We start from the raw sequence: 22,462 nt of genomic DNA on the forward strand, positions 1-22,462 counted from the left end.
CCAGACCTGGTGACTGAAAGTTAGTCGGAACGGTGATGAGCTCCGGTGTCGTCGGCGCGAGGTCATGAACACAAGAGCATGCGCATAGTGTAGGAACAGTGAATTGTATGCAATGTAGATATATTCATTTCAAGGCATGTCGGGAGAGAAAGTACAGTATCCTGGTAGTCTTAGCCGTCATACGCCGTCACCAATATGGCCTCTCTGTCCATGTCGCCCACACCACCGACGAGATGACATGCCCACCAAGTCTGAACGCATTCAACAAGAGCAGGTCAAAATCCAGAGCCCATCAACCTCAAGAATTCCCAAGGCACCTTAGCTGTTCCTCAAGTTGGCAAGGCGCCCGCCAGTGAAAGTGGGACTAGCTGCTCTACTCCTGGTCTTGGGCTGCGGTGTTGCACTCGTTCCTCTGGTGCCTACACCAGGCCTACCTCCCATACTCTTGAGACGAGCTATCTCATCGTCTTTTGTCATTAATGTACGCTTCGTAATGCTCAGCTCCATTTCCAACCTCTTGATACGTTGCTGTTGATCATCATAGACTCTTTCAATATGCATGCTCTTCCGCTTAGTGGCGTCACCTGAAGCCGCCTTGGAAAGTGTGATGTGCTGGGCCTCGAGTTCTTCAACGCGGGCGGTGGCGGTAGAGGCCGTGGACCGGGCATCCTGCAAGCTTTCTCTCATGTAATCCAACGTCTGCTCTGCTGCCGCAGCCTTCTTCACTGCCTGCTCCGTCTTTTCGTTCGCTTCGTCGAGCTGGTTGCGAAGCTTGGCGATCTCTTGAAGTCGTGCATCGTCTCCAAGGAGGGCCGTCTCCCGCTGTTCCTTGAGCTTCTCATTCACCTCACGCATTTCTGTTGTACGCGTCGTGAGGCGTTCAGTGAGAGTAGCGTTGTTCCTGGTCAACGTCTCGACTTTGTCCTCGGCGTCTTGTAGTCTTCTCTTTACACGGCGATGCTCGCTTGCCAGATCCTCATGCACTGTTTGTTGCCTATCCCACATATCCTTGTGCTCACCAAAGTCTCTTTGACCTGCTCTACGAGCTTCTCGCTCTTCCCGAAGCCCTTCTTTCGCATGGGCTAGCTGTGTTCGCAGATCAGAATCGTAAGCTGCAGTGCCAGGCATGGAATCGCTAATGTGGGTGACCTCGTGCTCCTTATCCACCACAGAAGCAGGCAGTGTCTGCGGTTGGGGAGTGAACCGCATACGCTTTGCAGGGTCGAGCTCTTCATCATCCAGAGGGCGTTTGCTACGTTCAGGTATAGGGGCGTCCGTTGAGGTCTGTTGCGTCTGTTGCGTCTGATACTCTATAACGTCCTTGACACTACCAATGGAAGACAGCGGCCAATCAGCACCTTCCATCCTGTTCTTGATCCAGTAGGAGACTAACTCAGCGCACTCGACGTCTCGTGGTGTGCGTTCATCGATGGCTTTTCCAACATCAGGATGAACATGCGCCAGGCTTGCTAGGATAGTATGCATGTGATCGATGGGATCCAGGCTGGACGTTATGTATCGTTCAATATGGCCGACAGTCCTCGGAATGACTAGATGAAGCACAGGTACCACATCGCAATTAGGTGATTTGGCCCAATTCTTTTTGCGAATTTGTGCTGCGTCTTGCACACCGTCGAGACAGATGATCAGGTCGGGAACATGTATGATGGGCGATGCATCGCTTGGGACGATGGTGACCAACAAGTTACCTACCACCTCTTTCAGGTTTGCCTTCCGATCTTTACCAGGCATAGTGTAGTTGATGTACGTTGTCTTACAGAACGTCTCAAGGATGCGGAAGAGTGTCTCGTTGTCACTCTCTGTGACTAATACAACGTGTTTTTGCGGCTCGCAATGCCGTAACTCATTGAACAGCGCGGACAGGAACCTAAATTTGGTGGAATTCTCCAAGCCAAATCTAGCTGCGTGCTCTGCTTGCGTTGCCGACGCCTCACCATCTAAAACGTTCGATTCAGCCTCAGCGAAGACCAAGTCCATGTGCGTCTCGATAGCGCGAAGCTGGGATAGGATGTTTTTGACCTCCTCGACTGAGTTGAGACTGTGACGATCCTTCAGGAACGGCTCTAACAGATCCCTCTTCGCGGTGATGTACTGGGCGTACGTATCTCTTTGTCGACCCGAGATATACAAAGGCACGATGAACTCCTGGTCTACCAGCTGGAGATCATCATTGAAGAGGCTCTCGCTATCTTCATCGTCTGCGTCGCTGACCTCCATCTCATCGGATGTGGGAGATCTTGGTACCGGTACGATAGGCACTGATACCGTTATCGTTTCAGCGATAGTAGGCTCTGGATGATTGCGTGGTGGTGAAGTCATGACCTTATCTGGTGCGGGAGCTTCTGGCTGCACGTTGCTAGGAGCATAGGCGATATTCCGGAGTGACGTCGGCGCTTGCGCAAGAGGGGAGCGGTCTGGCACAGCGGAAGGCGATCGAGTGCCTTCTGCCGGCTCTTGCGTCTCACGTAGCCTGCTCACTGGCGTAGGCGTAGCTGCGGGCGCATTTTCCACTACTGAGGGCGTCATCGAAGACCTGGGACGCCTTCTGGGAGTACGGCGAGACTCTGCTATGCGCTTATCGATGGCTTCTTGCATTTGCCGCCTAATGATGTCTCCGGTACCCTCGCCCGCCATGATTGAGAGCGATGAGGTAGGAACAGGCGTACAAGGCCGTGATGGAAGTCGAGATGCTTGCGTTTGCAGCGAGTAGCTGGGTGGGTACGGAACCGGCGAGGTCTCGTGATTCAGCGATCTGGAAGGGCGTTCTGGCGATTCCTGCGATGAGTCGTGACGAGACTCAGAGCTAGCCCGATGCGCCACCTCTCCTTCGATAGTATCTCGTATGCTCTCAGCTGTATCTTCTTGCGTGCTCAGATCTGCCTCAAGAGGTACTACTTGCGCGTTCTGTACGCGCTCCGGACTGGATGACGCGTGCAGCAGTTGATCACGCAGAGACAGCTCTTCTTGAAGCTGGCCTGACGGTGAGACGCTGTGAGCAGCCTCAGGTTCGAGAAGTTCCACTAGCGTGTCGTTGTGATCTTGGTGATGGGGTGCAGTGGATGCTTGGACTGATGGGTGAGGTGGGTCGAGCGCTGGCGCCGGATTGGGTTCGCTTGGCACACTTACCCCAGCAAGTACTCGTCCTGGGAGGGCCGGTGTCGCGCAAGCTTGTGGGAGCTGTTCTGAGGACTTGATACAAGATACGGATTCTGAAGGCTGAGATGGACGATACGGGTATTGCGACTGAAAAGGAAACTGTTCGTTGTCTTCCAATGCCGAATGCTCAATCAGACTTGGTTGACTGTCGCAAACGCTGATCTGCTGCAAAGCTTGATGTTGCGACGGCTCGTTACCACCGTCGGAGACTTGTGTGTCGCTAGCTACGTTAGGCCTTTCGGTGTGATGAGATTGGCTGTTTTCGACTAGTGTAGAGGGTTTACTGAGTGAGTTCGGGACTTCGTTTGTGTCGACCACCTCAGTCGAAGCCTTCCTTGCAACGTCCGTAGCCGCTGATTCCAAACGAGGGTGTTCGCCCAGTGAACTGGTCTCCTTGCTTGGGGTAGTCTCGCGTGCGCTTTGTGCTGAGTGAGTCTGCGAAGCGGCGTGATCAGCCTGGGGCGCCCCAAGCTCGTTGGTTCCTACTCTCTGATGCTCGTCCTCTGCAACACCCTGATCGATTTCGCTGTATTGAATCTGCAGACTATCCTCCGGTTCTGGGCTCGACTCGTGTTCCACCTGTGAGGAAATATGTATGAATTCGAGTGTGTTCGGAGCACCTTGCGACTCTGCCTCAGGTCTCTGCCGCTGGCTCTGCGAGTCTGCTACAGTGGTATCGGGTATCGTCTCAGGTATCGATCGTGCAGGTGACAGCGCGTGGTGTGCGGCTTCTTCAATGAGTTCAAGGAGGCCCTGCAAACACTGGTTAGCAAATACACTGATGTCTGGATGAGAAGGATTGGTCATACCGAATCTTCAGCAAGATCTTCCTCCACTTGCGATTCGTTCGTATCAGTGCTCTGCTGGCTGACGTCCTCGGTGCGTTGGGTCGTGGGTACGAAGCTTCCTTCACCGCTGGAACTCTGCGAGTCGGGGACTATGTCGGACAGATGGGGTCGTGGACGTGCTGCGAACAGCTGCGAGCTGTCGAGATTGGTGTCCTGGGTAGGCTCTGGGGTGGGAGCTGGCTGAGACGATGGTGTTTGCGTGAAGCGCACGTAGTTGTCCCTCTCGAGACTGTCACCCCGTCGAGCGATTTGGATGCGAGGCGAAGCACGAGCTGCAGGCGCTGCGGCACTGGGCAGTCCGTCCGGATCGGCTCGATTGTCGAGAGGTGTCGAAGGCGTAGAGGCGGTGCTGGGCTCCGGGCTGCTTTCAACCACACGCGGATTGCGGATGCGCCTCGATGCTTGTGCCTCCTGTGATTGCTCAGGGTGTCCGTTGTCGTTTCCTGGGTATTGCTGATGGACTGCTGCCAAGATGCGCGCCTTCTCCTGCGCCCAGTGGGCGACGAGTAAGTCGTTGGCGTTCTCTTCCGGCTCCCAAGTCGGTTCCCACGTCTTTCCAGTCTTGGGGTCAATTCCTTGCCATTGGATGTAATATTTGCGTACACCACGGACTACGCGCTCGTCGAGAATGCTCTCCGCTGCCCACAACGTGTCGCTTTGGCTGCCGGCTTCGCTTTGGCTCGAATCGACGTATCGTGAACGTTTGTTTGTGTTGGTTCTCAATGAGTTGCGTTTCCTTTTGGGTCGCGCCATTACGCGCAACGTCCGTTGGAGATGGTGTTTGAGTAGATCGTCTCCATTGTGGGTAGAAGAGGTGAGAGTAATAGTGCGCCGGGCCGTGGGCGGGTGAGTGGTGACTGGTGCGTGGTGAACGGTGATGGTGCGGGACTACCCGCGCCTGACGAGCCCGCAGTGGACGCGTCTCGACGCGTTCCCGATTGCAGTGCCGCGGCATCACTGACTCAAAGCCGCCATATCGACTCGGGGTTTCTAGACACTTGTGCCACTAACACGAGCTTAGCCATGAGATATCTTTTACATTTTCTTGCGATACGTTCAGAGCATGCAACGAGTCACGCCAATATCTGAGTCACTCGCGTCAAGACATCAAAACGTACGACCAAGTATACAAGGAGTAGATTAGGCAAGCTATAATCAAGCCACTCGGATAAAGGCTCTAAAGTCTTTCGTAAGAATGTACATGCTTCTTCCAAGGAATACCGGCATGTGTTGGATATCCTACAGTTTTGCGCATCGATTCTGAACGCATGTCTGCATGCACCATTTGGTCGCAAGCGTTCACACCTCATCTCAGTATCGCCCGCCTCGTCCGTTACCCCTCCAGCCTCCCCTGTTACCGTTGTTGCCACCGCGCTGCCCACCTCCATAGCCGCGTCCACCTTGGTATCCGCCACGGCTCTGACCATACTGGCCATTGTTGCCGGGACCGAAGTTGTTACCATACTGATTGCCGCCCTGATTTCCAAATTGGTTTCCGCCCCGATTTCCACCCTGGCCTCCGTGATGGTTGCCAAATTGGTTGCCTTGTTGCGGACCGTTCGGTGGCATGTTCATGTTGGGAGGTGGAGGCTGCCACATGCCATTGAAGTTCGGGGGCGGAGGAGGGGGAACGAAGCCACCACGTCCTTGGAACTGCGGTGGGGGTGGAGGAGGAACACCGAATGGCGGCATTGGCATCGGGAACTGGCCTTGGAACTGGCCTGACATGTGCGGTGGTGGAAACGGTGGCGCGTTGAAAGGCGGCTGATGCAGCATGGGCGGGACCTGGTGCTGATGGTTGTTGGGACTGGACTGGGTGTTCCTGTTCGCACCACTCCACTGTGATCCAGGCTGAGATCCTTCTCTGTCGTATGCCCTTGATGACGGTCGCGCCTCGACGAAACCTCTGCCCTCAGACTCTCGGCGCGAAGGTCCATGTGGTGATACCCTGCGGCGACCCATGGATCCGTCGGGCGACATTCGACGGCGTGCGTCGTCATACTGATAACCCCCAGGGCTACGGCGACTGCGACTGCGACTGCGGCTACGATTGTATCCCCTTCTTCGTTCCCTATAGGGTGGGCCCGACTCTGTCGACGAGGAGGTAGAGGGTCGACTATCGTGGCCAACGCGACGCGCGACAGACAAGACCGGTGGGTCCTCCATGTCCTCCATGCGTTCGATGTCCTCTCGCGCGATCTTGATCGTCTCCGGGACGGTGAACTTCTGTATGTCTTGACAGAACTTTGGCGACCAGCCGTAGCCGTTTGCCACTGTAGCTGTCTCGCCAGTCTCCTTGTCCTGCTTAACCAGCTGGCCCATAGGATCCAACGAAAGCCTATACTTGGTTGTTTCCCCGGTCGGATTATCGCCCGTTGGCAGGTACTTTAGGTCGATGTTTTCGAAGAAGTTATCGAGGAGGCTGCGAACGTGCGAACTGACAGGCTTCTTGTCAAACTTCCGTATCTTGATTTGAGATTCGTGGATCGGGCGGTTCGGGTGTTTGATTATGGGCTCGAGCATGTACGATGCGGGGAGATCGTGCCATCTGGCATTTCGGTCGCCGTGGTATTCGGGAAGGACGTAGTTGCGCTTGCGACCCTGTGCTACGGACAAGGCCTCGTCTGCCTTGTGTCGACAAGCTTTCAGACCCTCTGAGCTCAAGAGCTTGTTAACAGCCCAGTAGTTGACAATGGCTTTCAGCTTCACCTCTAGCTGCGATCCCTTCTCGGTGATACACGCCGCTGCGAGTTCGATCAAGTCAGGGACAAAATCTTGACACGCGTTGCCAAGAATACTCTGCTTTGTCGTGTCGCGACGATGGAACTTGTCAGCATGGAGGGCATCGTTGACGATCAACAAGAGATCCATCCGGTTGCGCGCTGCTTTCTTCGCTAGCGCTGGAGTGCTCTGATCTACTACGACAGACTTTGAGACAGCGATGAGATACGCGCCGAGGGTGGTGATCCGAGCCTTGGAGGGAGCTACGTGCTTCACAATCCATTCTGTGCATTTCTACGAGCGGCGAATTAGTCTGCTCCCGGTGACATGTGATCGCGGTCTTATAGTTAGATACCTGGATATTGATGGGCGAGTTCTGCTGAAGAACGGCATCAACGTGGTTGAAGAGCTGAGAGCTAATTTCGACTGCAATGGGCGCTGAACGATCTTCGGCATCGGAATCCTTCATTGCCTGCTTGAACTTCACCTGCGCAATCGTTAGACCTGACTTGCGCTTAGCATCATCATTTGGCGCCATGTTTGGCGACGTGAGGTTGCGACAATGGGTTCGTGGTGGGGAAGGAGGTCGGCATGGGTGTCGCGAGGGTGTTGATGTTTCCACCTGGGCAAGCTTGCGAACGCGAACGACGCTAAGCTAGCGCGCCTTCCGCATCGTTCACCCCGCCATCGGCCAAGGCAATCACAGAAATGTCCGCCAACGACGCCATCCAAGATGAGGTCACCTCACTCAACGCCATCTTCGACGAAGGCACCCTGTCAGCCTTAGATGAAGACCAACGACTATACAGTCTACGTCTGCCGTCGCTGCCATCGATAACTCTGCGTATAGAATTTCCAGCAGACTATCCGGATGCGCCGCCATCCGTGCTAGGCACTCAGAGTGTGGGACAAGATGTCCCCAAGGGTATGGGCAGCCAGGCTGTCGATGTAGTGAGAGAAGTGCTGGCAAGGATCTACCAGCCCGGCGAGGCATGTATTTACGATCTGCTCGAAGAGGCAAGAGAGGCTTTGGAGCAAGCGGAAGAGCAAGGAGACATCCAACTACACGATCAACACCAGGACGAGCACTTAGAACAAGACCAAACCTCTCCCATACAGTCCGACCCGGCCGTCGACCTTGGACCGGAGCCACCTTGGATCGTAGCACCCGCCCTTACCGAGAAGAAGTCGGTTTTCTTAGCTCGCGCAGCACCTGTATCGTCAGCAGCACAGGCTAGACAGTACGTCGCGCATCTCCTAGCGACAGACAAGAAGGCTGCTCGCGCAACTCATAACATGACTGCCTGGCGGATCAAAGGCCCCAACGATACAAGCTACCAAGACTGCGACGATGATGGTGAGACTGCTGCAGGATCGCGCATGCTGCACTTAATGCAGTTGATGGATGTTTGGAACGTCATGGTGGTTGTCACGAGATGGTATGGTGGTATACATCTAGGTCCTGACCGCTTTCGCATCATCAACACTACGGCTAGGGAGGCATTAGTCTTGGGTGGCTTCGCAAAAGAAGGCAAAGACAGCGATTCAAAGAAGAAGGGGAAGAAGTAGAAGAGACACATTACATGCTCGCTGTGAGACATCTATCTAGTCTTCACAAGGTCATCCGTTCACCTTCATCTTCCCGGTGCACTGGCATGCTCCCACAGCTTTCACTTAACCCGCAGCTGACTTCTTACATAACGCTTCCAGAATTCACTCGCATTAGATCATCTCTCATTCACTCGACCGCACAGACCGTCGCCTATTTAAGTCGCGCCTGTTTCATATTGCGCACTCACCACATCACTGCGCGTTTCTCTCACTCACAACCACTCAATCACTGGACCTTAAAGAACGAAACTTTCGACACATACTATTGAGAATGAGTTATTCCGGCCGTGGAAATAACAGATCGAGCCACGGCAATCGTGCGGCTCAGCATTTCAGCACACGAGGACAGCGTCTTGGTGGTGGAGGTGGTGGCGGCGGCGGCCATCCGCATCAAACCCGCAGCCAGGCTACAGCGTATGTTCCCCAACGCCCTCGTCAGCCCTCCCATTTTGTGTTCATCGATGAGGAAGATGACGATGACGATGAAGACGATGAATACGAAACTGACATCAGACATTCCAGTCCCCACGGGTTCCACGATGCTATGCACCATCTAGCCGACACTATGGCGGACCTGGACAGCATGCTCGGCTCTAGGCCACAAAGCCAAAGCATGCGAGGTGCTTTCGGTCCAGGATTTCCTTTCGACGACGCAGACGGTGTTCCGGGGTTCGACGCCCTTCATATCGGTATGGGTGCTGCGTTCGATAGTGCATTTGAGGGAGCCTTCAGCCATCCCATCTTCTCTGGAAACGACGTCGCTCATGAGCCTAGAGCTAATAGACCTGGAAGCAGTTTCGGCGCGAACTTTCCATTTGGACCTAGCAGCCACACTCCTATGCAAGTTGGAGGCTTTGGACGAGGCGAAGACCTCCCTTTCCATACTCACCCCACCCCATCACGTCGATCTGGGTACGTTCCAGTCCCTACACGAGGCGGTTTCCCAGTCGAATTTGAGCCTCATCCCCTCCCGGCAGACTACCAACCGACTGAAAGCAGCGAGCAGCGTATCAACAACTTCGTCGCACGCAACACTGAGCCCCTCACTGCCGCCAACACGACTAGCACGACAAACACAGACTGCCCAGTCTGCATGGACAATGCTGCGGCTCATCCTTGTGTCAAGATAAAGGGCATCCAAGGCTGCGAACACATGATAGGACGAGACTGTCTTAAAGAATTCCTGAAACAGCGCCCGGATGACGAGAAGACATGTCCTCTTTGCCGAGCTGTCTGGCTTGCAGAGAACGGCGTTTGGCAGGATTCGGATCAGTGGAGTGAACGTATTGCTCAGGCGAACCTGGGTCATCGTTTCGCGAGGTGGTAGAGATGACACCGCATCGCAACAAGGTAGTTCTGGAAGGTGAGGAAGCGAAAGACGATGAGATCTGTGGGTATAGCTATTGTGCGTCATAACCATGAAGCGGGTCTATGGGTCGAGATGAAGTCGAACTGATTCGTCGATTAGATAGATGGATTAGCATTCATTCTAGGAGATGAAAAAAGATGTGAGAGCTAGCAGGTGTGTCTCAAGTCACAAGAGCGCAAGCAAGCAATGGGGTATTATATTGATGAAATTCTGATACAACATTCGTAAAGGGCAAAAGCCGAACACCGTGAAGTCCACGTGGGCGCTAGGTCTTCTATCCTTCGCATTTCACCCTCATGTCGTCTGCAGATCTGTTCAAATCCTTCTTTGTATGCGGCTGTTCTATTTCGGTGGGCCAGTAGCGAGCAACTGCTCGGTTATCCTCCGAAGTTCGGCCTGGATCTCTGCGTCGAAGTAATTCCAGTTCGGAGGTACCTTGAAGTGGCCCTTAGCCGTATGGTCTTTTCCTCTCCGACTGATTATTGTGGCATATTGAGGAGGCCGGTCGTCTGGGTCAAGCATGGTGAGCTGCATGGATGTCTCGGCGTGCAGTACCTGTTCAAGTTGCCTTATCTTTGCCTCATATTGACGTCGCCTCCTTTCGCCCCCTTCCACCGCGGGCTCAAAGTGGTTGCGTGCAAGGCAGATGTATGTATGTTGTAGGGCGCAGGATGCGAGTACATCATATCTGAGCTTGAGGTAAGATACTATGCTCGACATGCTGGTGACTTCCACGGAGAACCGGGCATCGTCAAGCAGCGAATCCGGGGTCGTAGCAGGGGAGACATCGGCGGTATCCAGCTTGATTACCCACGAGAGCTTGTCGCTAACGGAACGTGCAAAGGTAAATTCTGGATGTATCTTATCATTCTTGATCATCCACTCGCCAGTCTTGACGATCAGTCCTTCTTCAGAGTCGCGCTTTATCGCGGCGATGGTGCGTGGATAGTCCGTCTGTGTTAAAGGAGTCATTCGGTAAGACGTTCGCTTGAGGATGGTCGCGCATGGAAATAAGCAATACGCCTTATTCCAAGAGATGAAGCATGCTCGAGCGGAGCACGCGCAGCCTTTGAGAATTGCGTCGATGGGAGAATGGATACAGTGAAAGAGAGTGACTGAAGTTTCGCCGCCGTCACTAGTCGATGTCTTTTTGAAGCAAGAAAACTACCAGTAGTTAGTCAGGTACGTATGGAAAATGGTGTAAAGCAATGAAGGCCCACCTTTGAGCTGCCAAATTCTACGCTTCCACCCTCGACCCCAAAATCCAAAACATAGCCATCCTGTTTGAGATAGCTAATGAGAGCATCCGCCTTCTCCCCAGCTTGCGTAAAGAGCTGAAGTTCATTCTTGACTTGCAGACGACGGAAGAACTTTCCGGCGAATTTGCTTCCGATCAGAGTCTCGGTCTGGGCCTGCACAGAGCGGAACTTTCGAGTGTCTTTGAAGAATGGCTGCAGGCTTGTGTTCATGTTCCACTGGGTCTTCTTCATGTTCGCGTACAGATCCGATGTCTTTCTGCAGGCTAACTGAACATTGCGTATATCATCAATACCCAGGTAAGATGTGACGAGTGAGTGCGTTGTGTAGCGCGACTCTCGATTGATGACAAGATCCATGAGGTCTGACACTGGATTCGGGGGTGGGCGCGGCAGAGACATGGATTGGACTGTTGGAGGCGAGATTTCTCCGAGTTCTTCCACGCGCGCTTTAGCAGGCTCGTTCGAGGGTTGATTGAGTTGAGCCATCGTGGTCGATAATAAGTGTGGAATGCGGTTGGGTAGATCGATGCAGCCTTGAGAGAAGAGAAACGAATGATATAAGTACTCAAGGCGTAGAAACCGAGTAGGTGAAAGCCGGGATAGATAAAAGAAGGCAGTATACCACGCGGGCCCGTCTTAGTGAAATAGACTCTGAGGTGGATTACGGTGCCTTAAGCTATCGCATCGAGTGCGTGTAAGAAGAGTGGGTTCTTCTCTGCAAGAGGGTCCTCGGCCAATTCACTGAGGTCCTCGATTCGCAACTGGCACTTGAAACCTCTTTCTCCCCTTCCATGACCAGTCTACAGCAGCGCCTAATATGATCGCACCTAGAATCGGCCCCGCATAGTTCATGTTGAACCTGTCCACAGGGAGGATAGTGGGTAGTGGCATCCAAACAAAGGTGAAGACGATGTAGCACAAAGCTCCGGCATTCATGTATGCGCCAGCTGTTCCCAGCTTGAATGGACCCCATGGAATTGGCAATGGCCTCGCGCTCATCGTCCGACTCCAGAGCAGGAACAAGATGGGTAGAAAGTACGACAGGTACAAGCCCATTGCGGGGAGAGATATAAGAGTGTTGAACGCAGTACTCGAAGCGATGTTGATAAGAGCCAAGATACAAACGCAGAGGCCGCTGAGGCACAATGCATTAACCGGTACCCTCAGCTCTGGGTGGACCTTGGCAAAGGTGAGCGAGAACGGTAACCCCTCGTCCTTTGAGAACGCCCAAATGAGACGAGAGACCGAGGCGAATATGTTGAAGAACGATACAAAGATTATGTAGACCAACATGAACATAAACAAATTCGTGGCCGCTTTAGATCCCGTGGCCTGATAGTAGACTTCGATAATTGGTAGAGGCGAAGCGGAGGCGCGATCCACGTCTCCAATCGTGAAGAGAACGGTGATCATATAAAGAAGTTGCATGAGACCGTTCATTGCGACCGTGAATATGATAGAGCGCGGTACCCGGGTATGTGCTTGCTTGACTTCGTCGGACATGTGGATGACGCTATCGAAACCTGAACTCATCAGTACAGCTGCGTCGAGCCAGAACTCTATCGAGACTTACCAGCCAGCGGGTATACAGCAGTGATTAGCCCTATACCCCAGGCCACCGTGGGGTTTCTCCAGCCACTAATGTCGTGGGTCAAGGTCTGGAACACATATTCCATGGAACTCTTTTCTGCCATTACAGCCAAGGTAATGATTCCAGCAAAGAAGAAGGCAACATGGCATATTGCTCCCGCTGTCTCGAGGACGTTGATGATTCTAGGAAGCCAAAGGTTTCCAATGAACGGAACTATTGTCGAAGCGCACATGATGAGTGTCGTGTGCCACCGCTGAACCACGTAATCTGGATTATTGAAGTAGGCCATAGCGGTGACGATATTCGATATTAGCGCTGCATTCGACGTGCAACAACAGATCCAAGCGAAGACGGTGATCCAGCCTTGCATCAAACCAAAGAAGCGATTCCAGATTGGCGCGAAGGCGGCAGACCAGCGGTATTGAGCACCAACTGTAGGATCCATTGAAGACATCTCGGCAAGCGATAAGGCTACTAGCATAGTTCCTACCCATGCGAATATGCTACCATAGACGATGGACGCTGGCCCGCCATTACTCAGTGCGAACTGAAAAGTGAGCGCGGATGCTTCCCAGGAACATTGCATGAGGAAGGAAAAGTTCACAGAAGAGGAGGCGTTGATGTATCGCTGCGAGCCATTAGTGAAAGCCCATGTTTGAGCTGTGGTCATACATCTAGTGCCCCTCCTCCAGAATCCTGGGTGCCATTGGTCCCCTGCTCCTCGATTGCTTGTTGCACAACATTCTTCTCAGCGCTGATAATATTGCATCTCACGTCAATCGGTCTTATTCCTGCCGCATTTGTCATTTCTGTCATCGGTAATCAGGTGTTTCGTAATCCAGGGAGTTACCTTCAGAAGATGGGGCCTATGTTCTTATCAGTACCACCAGCCTTGCAAGATCAGTAACCCAAATGTCGAGCTGCATACATGACCGATGAGAGTACGTTGTACAACGTGAAAGCATGCCTGTTTATTCGGCCGTCTTTTGTGGCGGGCCTACGAGTGGCGTCCACTGCCAGCAGCATGCATGTCATCATGCACAGAGAGCTATGCAGTAGAAGCTGCTGAAGTGCTCGATTAACCAATCTGAAGCTAAAAACAGTATGCCACGGCGCATTGCGTTCAGAATCTCATTTCGTGATGGGTCTACTACCCCCATCACGGCCGCCGGCCCGGGCCTGCTGGGGTAACACGCAGCCATGAACGTCCACCGTGAAGTTGCGGTCTTGAGGACGAGATCAGAAGATGGAGCGCAGCACCCCAATGAAGATGCAGCACTTCAAGAAGAGCGGATCTCCTTGCATGATGGCGGCTGTGGTGGAACCCGGTAGCGACAGCGAATGACGTCATCGCTAGACTCGGGCGGCTCGATAATGGGCGATGGAGAAGCGAGGTTCCCAAAGGCCTTGCGGTACGCCATACAATGCGATACAGAACACAGCCAGTGCCCGAATGGGAGAAGATCAAGGTGGTGTAGATGGTGCAAATTGCAACGTGATTGAGCCGCCCCTTCTTTGAGCGCTTGAGCTAGCGTTTTAGCGTGACCGGCCCCCCGAAGCCTTCAGCCTTCGCAGTCACAGCCCACACACTCCGCCACCCACATTATCATCAAACGACACGCATCCGCCATGCATCAAACCACCGAGGCACCACGGCTGACTACCCTACTGTCTCGAACCTGATCGAGCTCGGAAGCCCCTCCAGACCCCGACAGCTCATGCAATTGAATCTCCGCACTGGCCAGTTGTGCAGTCTCGCTGCCACCCTTCTCATATCGATAAATCTCTTTTGATGGCTGTTCTTCAGGTGCAACATAAGGCGTAGGGGCATCCCGCGCCTTCTTGCGCCAGCGCAGCGCCTTAGCGATGAATATGCCTAATCCGATCAAGGCGATGGCTCCAATCGAAGCTCCAACACCGATACCAGCTTTCGCACCTGTAGAGAGCTCACTGTCACCAGTAGCTATTGGCGTGCTCGACGGAGAAGACGATACCGTGGAGGACGCGACTGAAGATGCGGTCGAAGAAGAGACTAGTGAAGACGTCACGGTGGGTATGGGGTCGCCAAATCGCGCTGCTATGGTGTATCGCGGTGTGGTGCTCCCGTCCGTGCAGCATTGAGTAGTATTACCGCAACACCAGGTTAACGAATCAACGTCACCGGTGCATGGTGTCACCTTGGTATCTTTGCTTCTTTGTAAAGAATCCTAATCGTCGTCAGTTTTGATGGCCTACAAAGAATTCTGCGTCAATTGTACCTCGTCCGAACAGAGTTCCTGGCATCCTCCTTCTCCCCAATTGCTTTTCGTACACGACTCTCGCCAGATGGCCCCGTCCTCCTTATTCTGACACAGTCCGTTCCTCAGTAAGTTATCCCAACGAGCACAGCAAATATTGCTCAGAGGATCGGAGGTGTTGTTAATTTGTGTCGAGTACGCACTGCTTGTGTTTTCCGTGCCGTTGCGCCAGTAGCAGGCTGCCATTACAGGCTGCAAGGAAGCGAGTTGCAACAGGAATATGAAAGAGAAGATTCTGCGCGACATCACGAAATGATGGACTAACTGAAGAGCTGGACAATCGAGGAGACGCGACTCGGGCTGGTTTTAGTATTCAGCAACACACCCCTTTCGCGCATTCGGCTTACGACCGCTCGCGAGGCGCTTGGGGCCAACGCAGCATCTATTAGTCGCAACTACAATTCGCGCGATGAAGACCATTGGAAACAGAGCTTGGGCAGTGAGCGAGGTACACCATTCCGCTCAGCTTTGTGGTACTCAAAGTTGACACCGGTTGGTTAATATGGTAGCAGTAATCTCAGTCACACGTAAGCCTTCGCCCCAACGAATTTGTTCGCCTGTTCTTGGCGCGTATGACCTTCTGGAGGTAGCTGATGCACAACTTGCACTGCACTTGACGCGTTGCGCTGCCTATGTGCCTATTTGTGTCATGCAATCTCAGGTTCCACTTCAGCAATCGACCCGGCTTTCGCATGGACTTCATTTCAGTATCGTGAACACAATTTCTCGGATCACGAACCACATCGCCTGCTCGAAAGTCTTTAGGGATGAGGACTTGTATGTACTCGAGATCGTTAATATATACAATGAAGTTGCGATTACACGCCGTCCAAATTCGTCCGTCAGCACCGCGAGATGCTCCTAATGAGGAAACAGCGAAGGACCTATGTGCAGATCTTCCTCGCCCCGTTTCCGGTGAGGCTCCATTTGGTCTTATTGACAGTGCACGGGTTCTCCGTCACACTGGTCCCATCGACCTTCAACGCGATAGCGATATCCCTGCTGTTCGCAAACTCGGTCCTAGCCGCGAGACGAACCTCACCACCACCACTAACAGTACCAGCCTTGATGTTGACATTGTAGCAGTTCTCGAGCAAAATCGCGTTGTTACCCGTGTTGGCGACATCGATCGTACCGATCTCCGCACCTCCAGAAGCAGATACGCAGAAGATGCCGCGACCGCCGCCACGAGCCTTGACGCGGTTGACGTAGATGTTGGTTGCGTATCCGCCGTTGACCTTTCCGGCTTCGTTGGCGAAACGGAGAGCCGCGTATCCAGTGCCAGCGCCGCAGTTGTCGCAGTCTACGGTGCCGACCTTCGCGTTGGTGACCTTCTGGAGGAGAAGACCGCATTCTCCGACGTTCTTGCCGACGACCGAGCCGATGTCGAGCTTATCGATGTTCCTAAAGATATGAAGTCAGCATATGTCTGGCATGCAGCTTGTGCAGTCATATCCTTACCATGTCTCAACGCAGTGCGACGTGCCGCCGTTGCAGGTGATGGTGCCCATCTTGACATTTGTGTTGGCCGCTCGGTCGCGGTCGAAACGGATACCCATTCCTTCTTTGAGATTGAAGTTGATGGTACCTAGGGTGAGGTCTTTGGTGCCAGAGAAGCGCATGCCGAAATACGTCGAGCCGGCCATGGTGAGGTACGGAATCTTGACGCCGGATTGGTCCGTCACTTCAATGTTTCCTCCTCCGCTCTTGGGGGCAGCAGTGATGGTTCCGCAGCCTTCGAAAGTCTTTCCGCTTGTGATAGTGATAGTGCTAGCTCCGATGTTACCGGATGCGATGACGGACACCCGCTGTCCACTGCTGATGCCATCGAGAGCGCGTTGGATAGCTAGACGGTAGTCGGAACCGGTGTATAGGTTTGTCGAACCCTTGGTCGCGGTGAAGGAGCTGCCAGAGCCAGTGACTTTTGCGTCGGGAGTGCCGGAACCGCATTGAGCGGACGCAAGGGAGGCAAGCGCCAGCACCGCCGTGAGACCAGAGAACTGAACCATCTTGATCGCTCAGGTGAAGTAAAGAGTGAGGAAAAGATGCGATGTGGTTGACGCCGCTATTAGACCGACGAGATGCGCACTCCTTATACAACCCAAAGGCCATGGCGCTGCTCCACTCCCGCACTCCTCCCTCCCAAATGATACCAAGCCCTCGATATGACATCCATCGGACCACCCTTACCAATTCGGAGTAAGATGCAAAACAGCGAAGACTATGAGTAAACCACCTGGCCGTGTCAGGCACACGCGTTTCTCATCCCTAGCCCTCGCCGCAGTCCTGCCGATCAAATGCAACACCAGTTTTCGAATATACCACCTATCATACCAGGCACTCCAAACACTACCATGCCATCCCAAGGCCATTGGCGCGCGCGCCACTCCCGTTTCATGGTTTCAGCTACACCCAGAAAGTACGAAGCTCGACAGATTACTTACACCCTGGGATACTCAAGAGAAATCTCCACCACTGTACGAGTCCGGAACATTGTACCTGCAAGCAGCACTAAGTGCCTATCTCATTTGCGTAGACCTTCCGCTCAACTGCACACATGATGTTGTGCGTTGTACGCAACAACCAATTCAGTGCATCTCTGCCCTTGTACCTGTTGGTTACAGTTTAAGTGATCGTCCGGGGTGCGTCTTCCCCCGCAAAACAGCCGTTAGGCGCATCACACGACGGCATCGACTCGGGTTGATTCACTCCGCAGGTGCTTTCTTGGCGAAGTATTTCTCCGCCGCGATCATCTGTGCATATTGTTCCGCTGCCAAGGTACCAAGGTCAGCCATTTTGTTTCATCGCTTTTGTAATGGGGTCAATGAGAGGTTTCGCACTGTGTTCTAGAACGAATCGATTGTAGTGCGAAAGTAATCATTTGCGATTCATCTAGGTGCGCAAGAAAAAGATGTCGTAGATACATTACCGAAATGCGCGATCCCTATGCCGAAAACAGCCTAGTGTACTGCTAGAGCATCCCTACTCGAAGACATCACTCACGTACCTGGTCTCCTTGACCTTCTCCAGCCATTCCAGAGCATCGTCTTCCGTCTTGCCCGGGAAAGTGTCCCTATAGATCTTCATACACATCTCCGCGGTGCTCTTGGCCAACTTGCTCGCACTACCGCAGATGAAGACCTTCGCGCCACCTTCCCCGAATAGCTCAGCTAGCTCTTTCCGCTCGTCCCACATGCGGTCCGGCACGCGTTGCGCTTTCTGTCCCTCGGGGGCGACTTTGGAGAAGCAGCCGCGTACGCTGACTACACCATCAGCCTCCCACTGCTTGAGCTCGTCGGAATAGATGAAGTCCTTTTCGAAGTGACGACAGCCGAAGTAGAGGATCGCCGGTCCGACCTTCGCGTTGCGGGCATTCTTGATGGTTGCACGCTCCTGGATGAAGCCGCGCATTGGAGCGAGACCTGTTCCTGCGCATACCATGATGATTGGTACAGTCGGGTCGGTAGGCAGATGGAAGTTGATGTTCGTTGGACGCGGGAAGCAACGAATCTTCTCGCCTGGCTCTTGACGCGCTAGGTACGTCGACGCAACACCGTGGAAGCGGCGATTATCTCCACTCCACGCGGCCTCGTCGTGAACGTCGTAGGTTAGAGAGGCAATCAAACGCTGGACGGTAGTTCCTTCGGGTGTTTGGATGAAGTCTACATTTGCGAGGGGCGAAGAGGAGACACTGTATTGGCGGGGAGACAGCGGCTTTAGCGAGTCAAGATAGACTGCGAAGGGTAGCTTGCAATCCGAATGGTCTTCGAGAACGTCCAAAATGCTGTATCGCTTGGGTATGACCTCGTTCTTGTATGTTTCGTCGCTTGCTAACTCTAACAGCTTGGCCCTTTTGTTTTCCGGTGTGGCTTCGGCAAGAGTTTGCAGCTGCTTTTGCGAGATGGGCGTGCTTAGCTCTACACGTGTCATTAACAAATCGAAGATTGAGGTAGGAGCTTCGGTCGCGATGAACGTCTTGCTGGTGCCCGTGATGGCGATATTGTCATCAGGAGATAAGTCGAAGCGCTTCATGACTCGCCTCACATTGCAGATGCTGTTCATCGGCAAGATGACGATGTAGTCACCGGAGCGATACGATGTGCCCGGCGGTAGCTCAATCTCCATGTGCTTCTTGGTAAGACCAACCTCGCCGCCACCTAGGCTTTTGTTGGCTTTCACTACACCGTAGCCGATGTCTTTGCCTCCGAGGTATGTAGCAAACTTTGGAGGCGTGATATCGGCCTGTAACTGCCCCCCAAGTACCTCAGTGGTGGTGCCGCTCGACTTGCGCAGATCAATCCACATCTGCTCGGACCACTTCTCCCACGGACCCATGATATCTCCTTTCACATTGACAAGACCAGTTTCTGTGAAGCGTTTAGCCCCCATCTTCTCCAGCAATTCGTCGGTGAGTTTGGGAACACGATGGTACGTATGGGTCCAGTCGCTATTGCCGACCCCAAAGACGGCATACTGAACTCCCTCAAGCAGCTTGGATGTTGCATTGTTCTCCAGCCAAGCAATGAATTTCTTCGCGTTGTCTGCTGGCTTTCCTTCATATGAGGGCTCGATGATGACAATTGGCTGGTCTTTGGGGATGTGTTCAGTAGCCGAGTCGAGACTGGCGACATTCGCCTTGAACCCGAATCGGGAGGCGTTGGTCTCCAAGTCTTCGGCATAGGATTTGCATGTACCGGCGTTCGATCCGTACAGTATGGTGATCGGCTTCGCATCCCTGGTAGGTAAATTCACTTCTTTGGCCTTGCCAGGTCCGCTGTCGTTGGCTTCCTTGGTAATAGGTGCACCGCCTCCAGTTCCACCCAGGCTAGCCATTGTGCGTCCAGGACGTCTGCGGACCTTGATCTTGAGATCCTTTGGCTTTTGTGTAATTGTGACCGACACATCTGGTACACAAAGTTAGCGCTGTCACACTCAAGGACATGAAAGCACATACGGAGCTGGTATCCGGGGTCCGCGAGCTCAACTTGGAACTTCTGTAGGATGAGTGCGACAACCATGATCATCTCCTGCTCAGCAAACGTCCTGCCAATGCAGGCGCGCATACCATCACCAAATGCCTTCCATGAGTTCGGTGGAAGCTTCTCCCAACCACCGTCCAGGAAACGCTCGGGTCGGAACACGTCCGCGTCATCGCCATACACTTTAGGGTCGTGATGCAGTCCTTTTAGGTTCATCAAGATCATGTCCTTCGGCTGCACTTCGTATTTCCCCTTACAATTGTTAGATGTCAACTATAGTAGCCATGAGGTGGACGTACCGCGACTTTCGTAGGCTTCAGCGCATGCTTTCCATTGATTGCAATGGGGCCAAGGAAACGCAGCGCTTCGTAGATTGCGAACTTGATGTATTCAAGCTTTGGAATATGTTTCAGCTCTAAAGGACCGTCTCCGAGAACTTCATCAACTTCTTGTTGAGCTTTCAGGTATTTGTCTGGATTTCTGAGTAGGTGGTAGAACAAGAAACCCAGAGTTCCGCTTGTAGTCTCATGGCCTGCAACCAGGAAGGTTACCATGTTATACCGCACGGACTCTTTCGTCATCTTCTCTCCAGTCTCCTTGTCTACTGCCTCAAGCATGGGGTTGAGAAGGTCCTTGGCATCTGGCTGAGGATGAGCGATTCGATCAGCGATAATCTGGTCGCATAGATCATGCATCTTCTTCACGTTGTCCTGGCGATGGGCTTCGGCAAAGACTCGGAGTTTGTTCTCGATAGACGTGCGTGTGGCTCGTCTGCCAGACTCCACCAAAACCTCCACCATTTGGTTGATGAAAGGATGCGCACTATTGCTGTAGAAGTTATTGAACCTGTAGCCAAACGCGCACAGCCCGATCATATCGAATGTCAGCCTTGAAGTAGTTAGTCATGACATCGTTTGGTAAGAGATGGGTAATATTCACCTTGTGAAGTCATCGGCGCATTCTATCTCATGATCTGGGCCAAAACGGTCCCACCGGAGCAGCATCTGCGTCGAAATGTCCATCATGCCGTCGAACATTTTTCGGATACCCATTGGCCCAAACACGGGCATCAACAGCCGATGAGCAACACCCCAAGCCTAGTGCATATATTAGTACATCTACTATCATAGTCGAGATGACAAGTGTACCTTTTCGCCGGGATAAGCTGTGAACAGGCCATCTCCGGTCAAAGCTCGCACCTCATCCAGAGTAGCATTGATGGGCTTTTCGAACCGGTCACCGTCGCAGCAGTCGTTGATGGTGTCGTATGAGGACACAACGATGACTTTGCCGTCGCGCCCTGGGAACTGGAGTTGGTAGATCTCGCCATAGATATCCGCAAGTCGTTGGAAGGAGCCTGGAGCGTCGTTCGGATCGATCTCAGCGAAGTTTCCTACGAATAGATGTGGGGGAGGCTGAGGAATGGGCAGAGAATCTGATGTATCGGAGGCCATCGTCGTGGTCTATGTGATGCAAGGTTAGTAGGGTGGTGACAAGACCGGATGTTTGGTTTCCAAGGAGCAGGAAAGACCGAAGGGCTTGGATTCAGCTGCTCATTCCTGGGAAAGAGCTGGGCTACATATACACGGGTAGCAACACAGCGCAGGACATGTCAGCCTTGGGACGTCGGCCTCCCATGGCAGCCCTCGACCGAGCCTTGCCATTTAATGTTGCCTAGTTGCTGACTCCGCAGGGATACAGAGTCCTTTGGTGATGTAGTTACAGCCAATGGGGTCTGATTGGACGTCACACTGTCCGTAGTCAGCAAGTTTGCGTTCAGCTCGGCTGTGCCAGCCACGCGATAGGCTCCTGTATCGTGATGCATGGGAGCACGACAGCATGCCGACGCTGCGCCTCGTGCGAACTGGTGACCGAGAGATATTGCGCGCGACTTAGCCAGATCACAGTACGCAGTAGCCTTCGTATGTCTAGAAACTGTCTACCGAACGGCCCGAGGCGCAGGGCCAACGGCCTGTCCACCCCGCGCCACGCCGTAACACGCGCAGCGTCTGTTGTTGAGAGCACCAGCGGTTCATCAGACGTCTTGGAGATTCGGCATCTGATGAACTGATGTTCTCTGAGTTGTCAAGGTTTGCTCGTTGGGGTAGTAGACGGGAAAACATCGACGCAAACGCTGTTCCTGGGTTCGTGAACACGGCGATCGTCGCGTCTTCGCGTGACAGGGCGCTTCATTGAGCTCAGCAGGATCATTTTAACATCCTCGCCGTACTGATACTATGAGCTTTAGTGGTTATGCAACATGCACACTGTGTAGACATGTCGCAAGGCTGGACGGTGGTGTTGTGCAGGACGCGCCAAACCTCGGCCGGCTCAAGCGGCCGAGCGAGGCGCCGCTTGCAGCCGAAGAGTACGAAGGAGCTCGTATTGCAGCGTCGTACCGAGTGTTCACCATAAGGACGGTGCATGTGTAAAGACGCATAATAAAGTCACAGTATCAAGACTCGACACCAGTTTTTCCTCAGCTAGACGGCATGAACTATATGTAATGAGGCTGACAAGCGTACATATGAACATCTCCTTCACCGATGCTTGTTGAACATAATCCCGATCCCCCTGGCTGTTGTACCATGAACTATGGTTAATCTCCGT

General features: G+C 53.2%; 7 protein-coding genes across 7 annotated transcripts; 1 reads left to right on the forward strand and 6 right to left on the reverse strand.

Annotated features, from left to right (window-relative positions):
• Nucleotides 1-318: 318 nt before the first annotated feature.
• J4E79_001487 (uncharacterized protein) lies at nucleotides 319-4,778 on the reverse strand (the record flags this gene model as incomplete). Its single annotated transcript, XM_049350396.1, has 2 exons — nucleotides 319-3,930; nucleotides 3,987-4,778. The coding sequence occupies 2 exons, from the start codon at nucleotides 4,776-4,778 to the stop codon at nucleotides 319-321; spliced, it is 4,404 nt and encodes a 1,467-aa protein (XP_049215555.1).
• Nucleotides 4,779-5,336: 558 nt separating this feature from the next.
• J4E79_001488 (uncharacterized protein) lies at nucleotides 5,337-7,284 on the reverse strand (the record flags this gene model as incomplete). Its single annotated transcript, XM_049350397.1, has 2 exons — nucleotides 5,337-7,040; nucleotides 7,102-7,284. The coding sequence occupies 2 exons, from the start codon at nucleotides 7,282-7,284 to the stop codon at nucleotides 5,337-5,339; spliced, it is 1,887 nt and encodes a 628-aa protein (XP_049215556.1).
• Nucleotides 7,285-7,454: 170 nt separating this feature from the next.
• J4E79_001489 (uncharacterized protein) lies at nucleotides 7,455-8,315 on the forward strand (the record flags this gene model as incomplete). Its single annotated transcript, XM_049350398.1, has 1 exon — nucleotides 7,455-8,315. The coding sequence occupies one exon, from the start codon at nucleotides 7,455-7,457 to the stop codon at nucleotides 8,313-8,315; it is 861 nt and encodes a 286-aa protein (XP_049215557.1).
• A 1,753-nt stretch (nucleotides 8,316-10,068) lies between these two features.
• On the reverse strand, nucleotides 10,069-11,471 carry J4E79_001490 (uncharacterized protein; the record flags this gene model as incomplete). Its single annotated transcript, XM_049350399.1, has 2 exons — nucleotides 10,069-10,680; nucleotides 10,947-11,471. 2 exons carry the CDS (start codon nucleotides 11,469-11,471, stop codon nucleotides 10,069-10,071), a joined length of 1,137 nt encoding a protein of 378 aa, XP_049215558.1.
• A 252-nt stretch (nucleotides 11,472-11,723) lies between these two features.
• J4E79_001491 (uncharacterized protein) lies at nucleotides 11,724-13,030 on the reverse strand (the record flags this gene model as incomplete). The annotated part of the gene is made up of 2 exons (XM_049350400.1): nucleotides 11,724-12,508; nucleotides 12,559-13,030. The coding sequence occupies 2 exons, from the start codon at nucleotides 13,028-13,030 to the stop codon at nucleotides 11,724-11,726; spliced, it is 1,257 nt and encodes a 418-aa protein (XP_049215559.1).
• A 2,727-nt stretch (nucleotides 13,031-15,757) lies between these two features.
• J4E79_001492 (uncharacterized protein) lies at nucleotides 15,758-16,882 on the reverse strand (the record flags this gene model as incomplete). The annotated part of the gene is made up of 2 exons (XM_049350401.1): nucleotides 15,758-16,277; nucleotides 16,335-16,882. The coding sequence occupies 2 exons, from the start codon at nucleotides 16,880-16,882 to the stop codon at nucleotides 15,758-15,760; spliced, it is 1,068 nt and encodes a 355-aa protein (XP_049215560.1).
• Nucleotides 16,883-17,855: 973 nt separating this feature from the next.
• Nucleotides 17,856-21,306, reverse strand: J4E79_001493 (uncharacterized protein; the record flags this gene model as incomplete). Its single annotated transcript, XM_049350402.1, has 5 exons — nucleotides 17,856-19,777; nucleotides 19,828-20,104; nucleotides 20,152-20,740; nucleotides 20,792-20,949; nucleotides 21,001-21,306. The coding sequence occupies 5 exons, from the start codon at nucleotides 21,304-21,306 to the stop codon at nucleotides 17,856-17,858; spliced, it is 3,252 nt and encodes a 1,083-aa protein (XP_049215561.1).
• Nucleotides 21,307-22,462: the final 1,156 nt, after the last annotated feature.

This window comes from Alternaria viburni, assembly GCF_023758015.1.
Source record: "Alternaria viburni strain BMP 2772 chromosome Unknown scaffold_2, whole genome shotgun sequence".
Classification (NCBI taxonomy): domain Eukaryota; kingdom Fungi; phylum Ascomycota; class Dothideomycetes; order Pleosporales; family Pleosporaceae; genus Alternaria; species Alternaria viburni.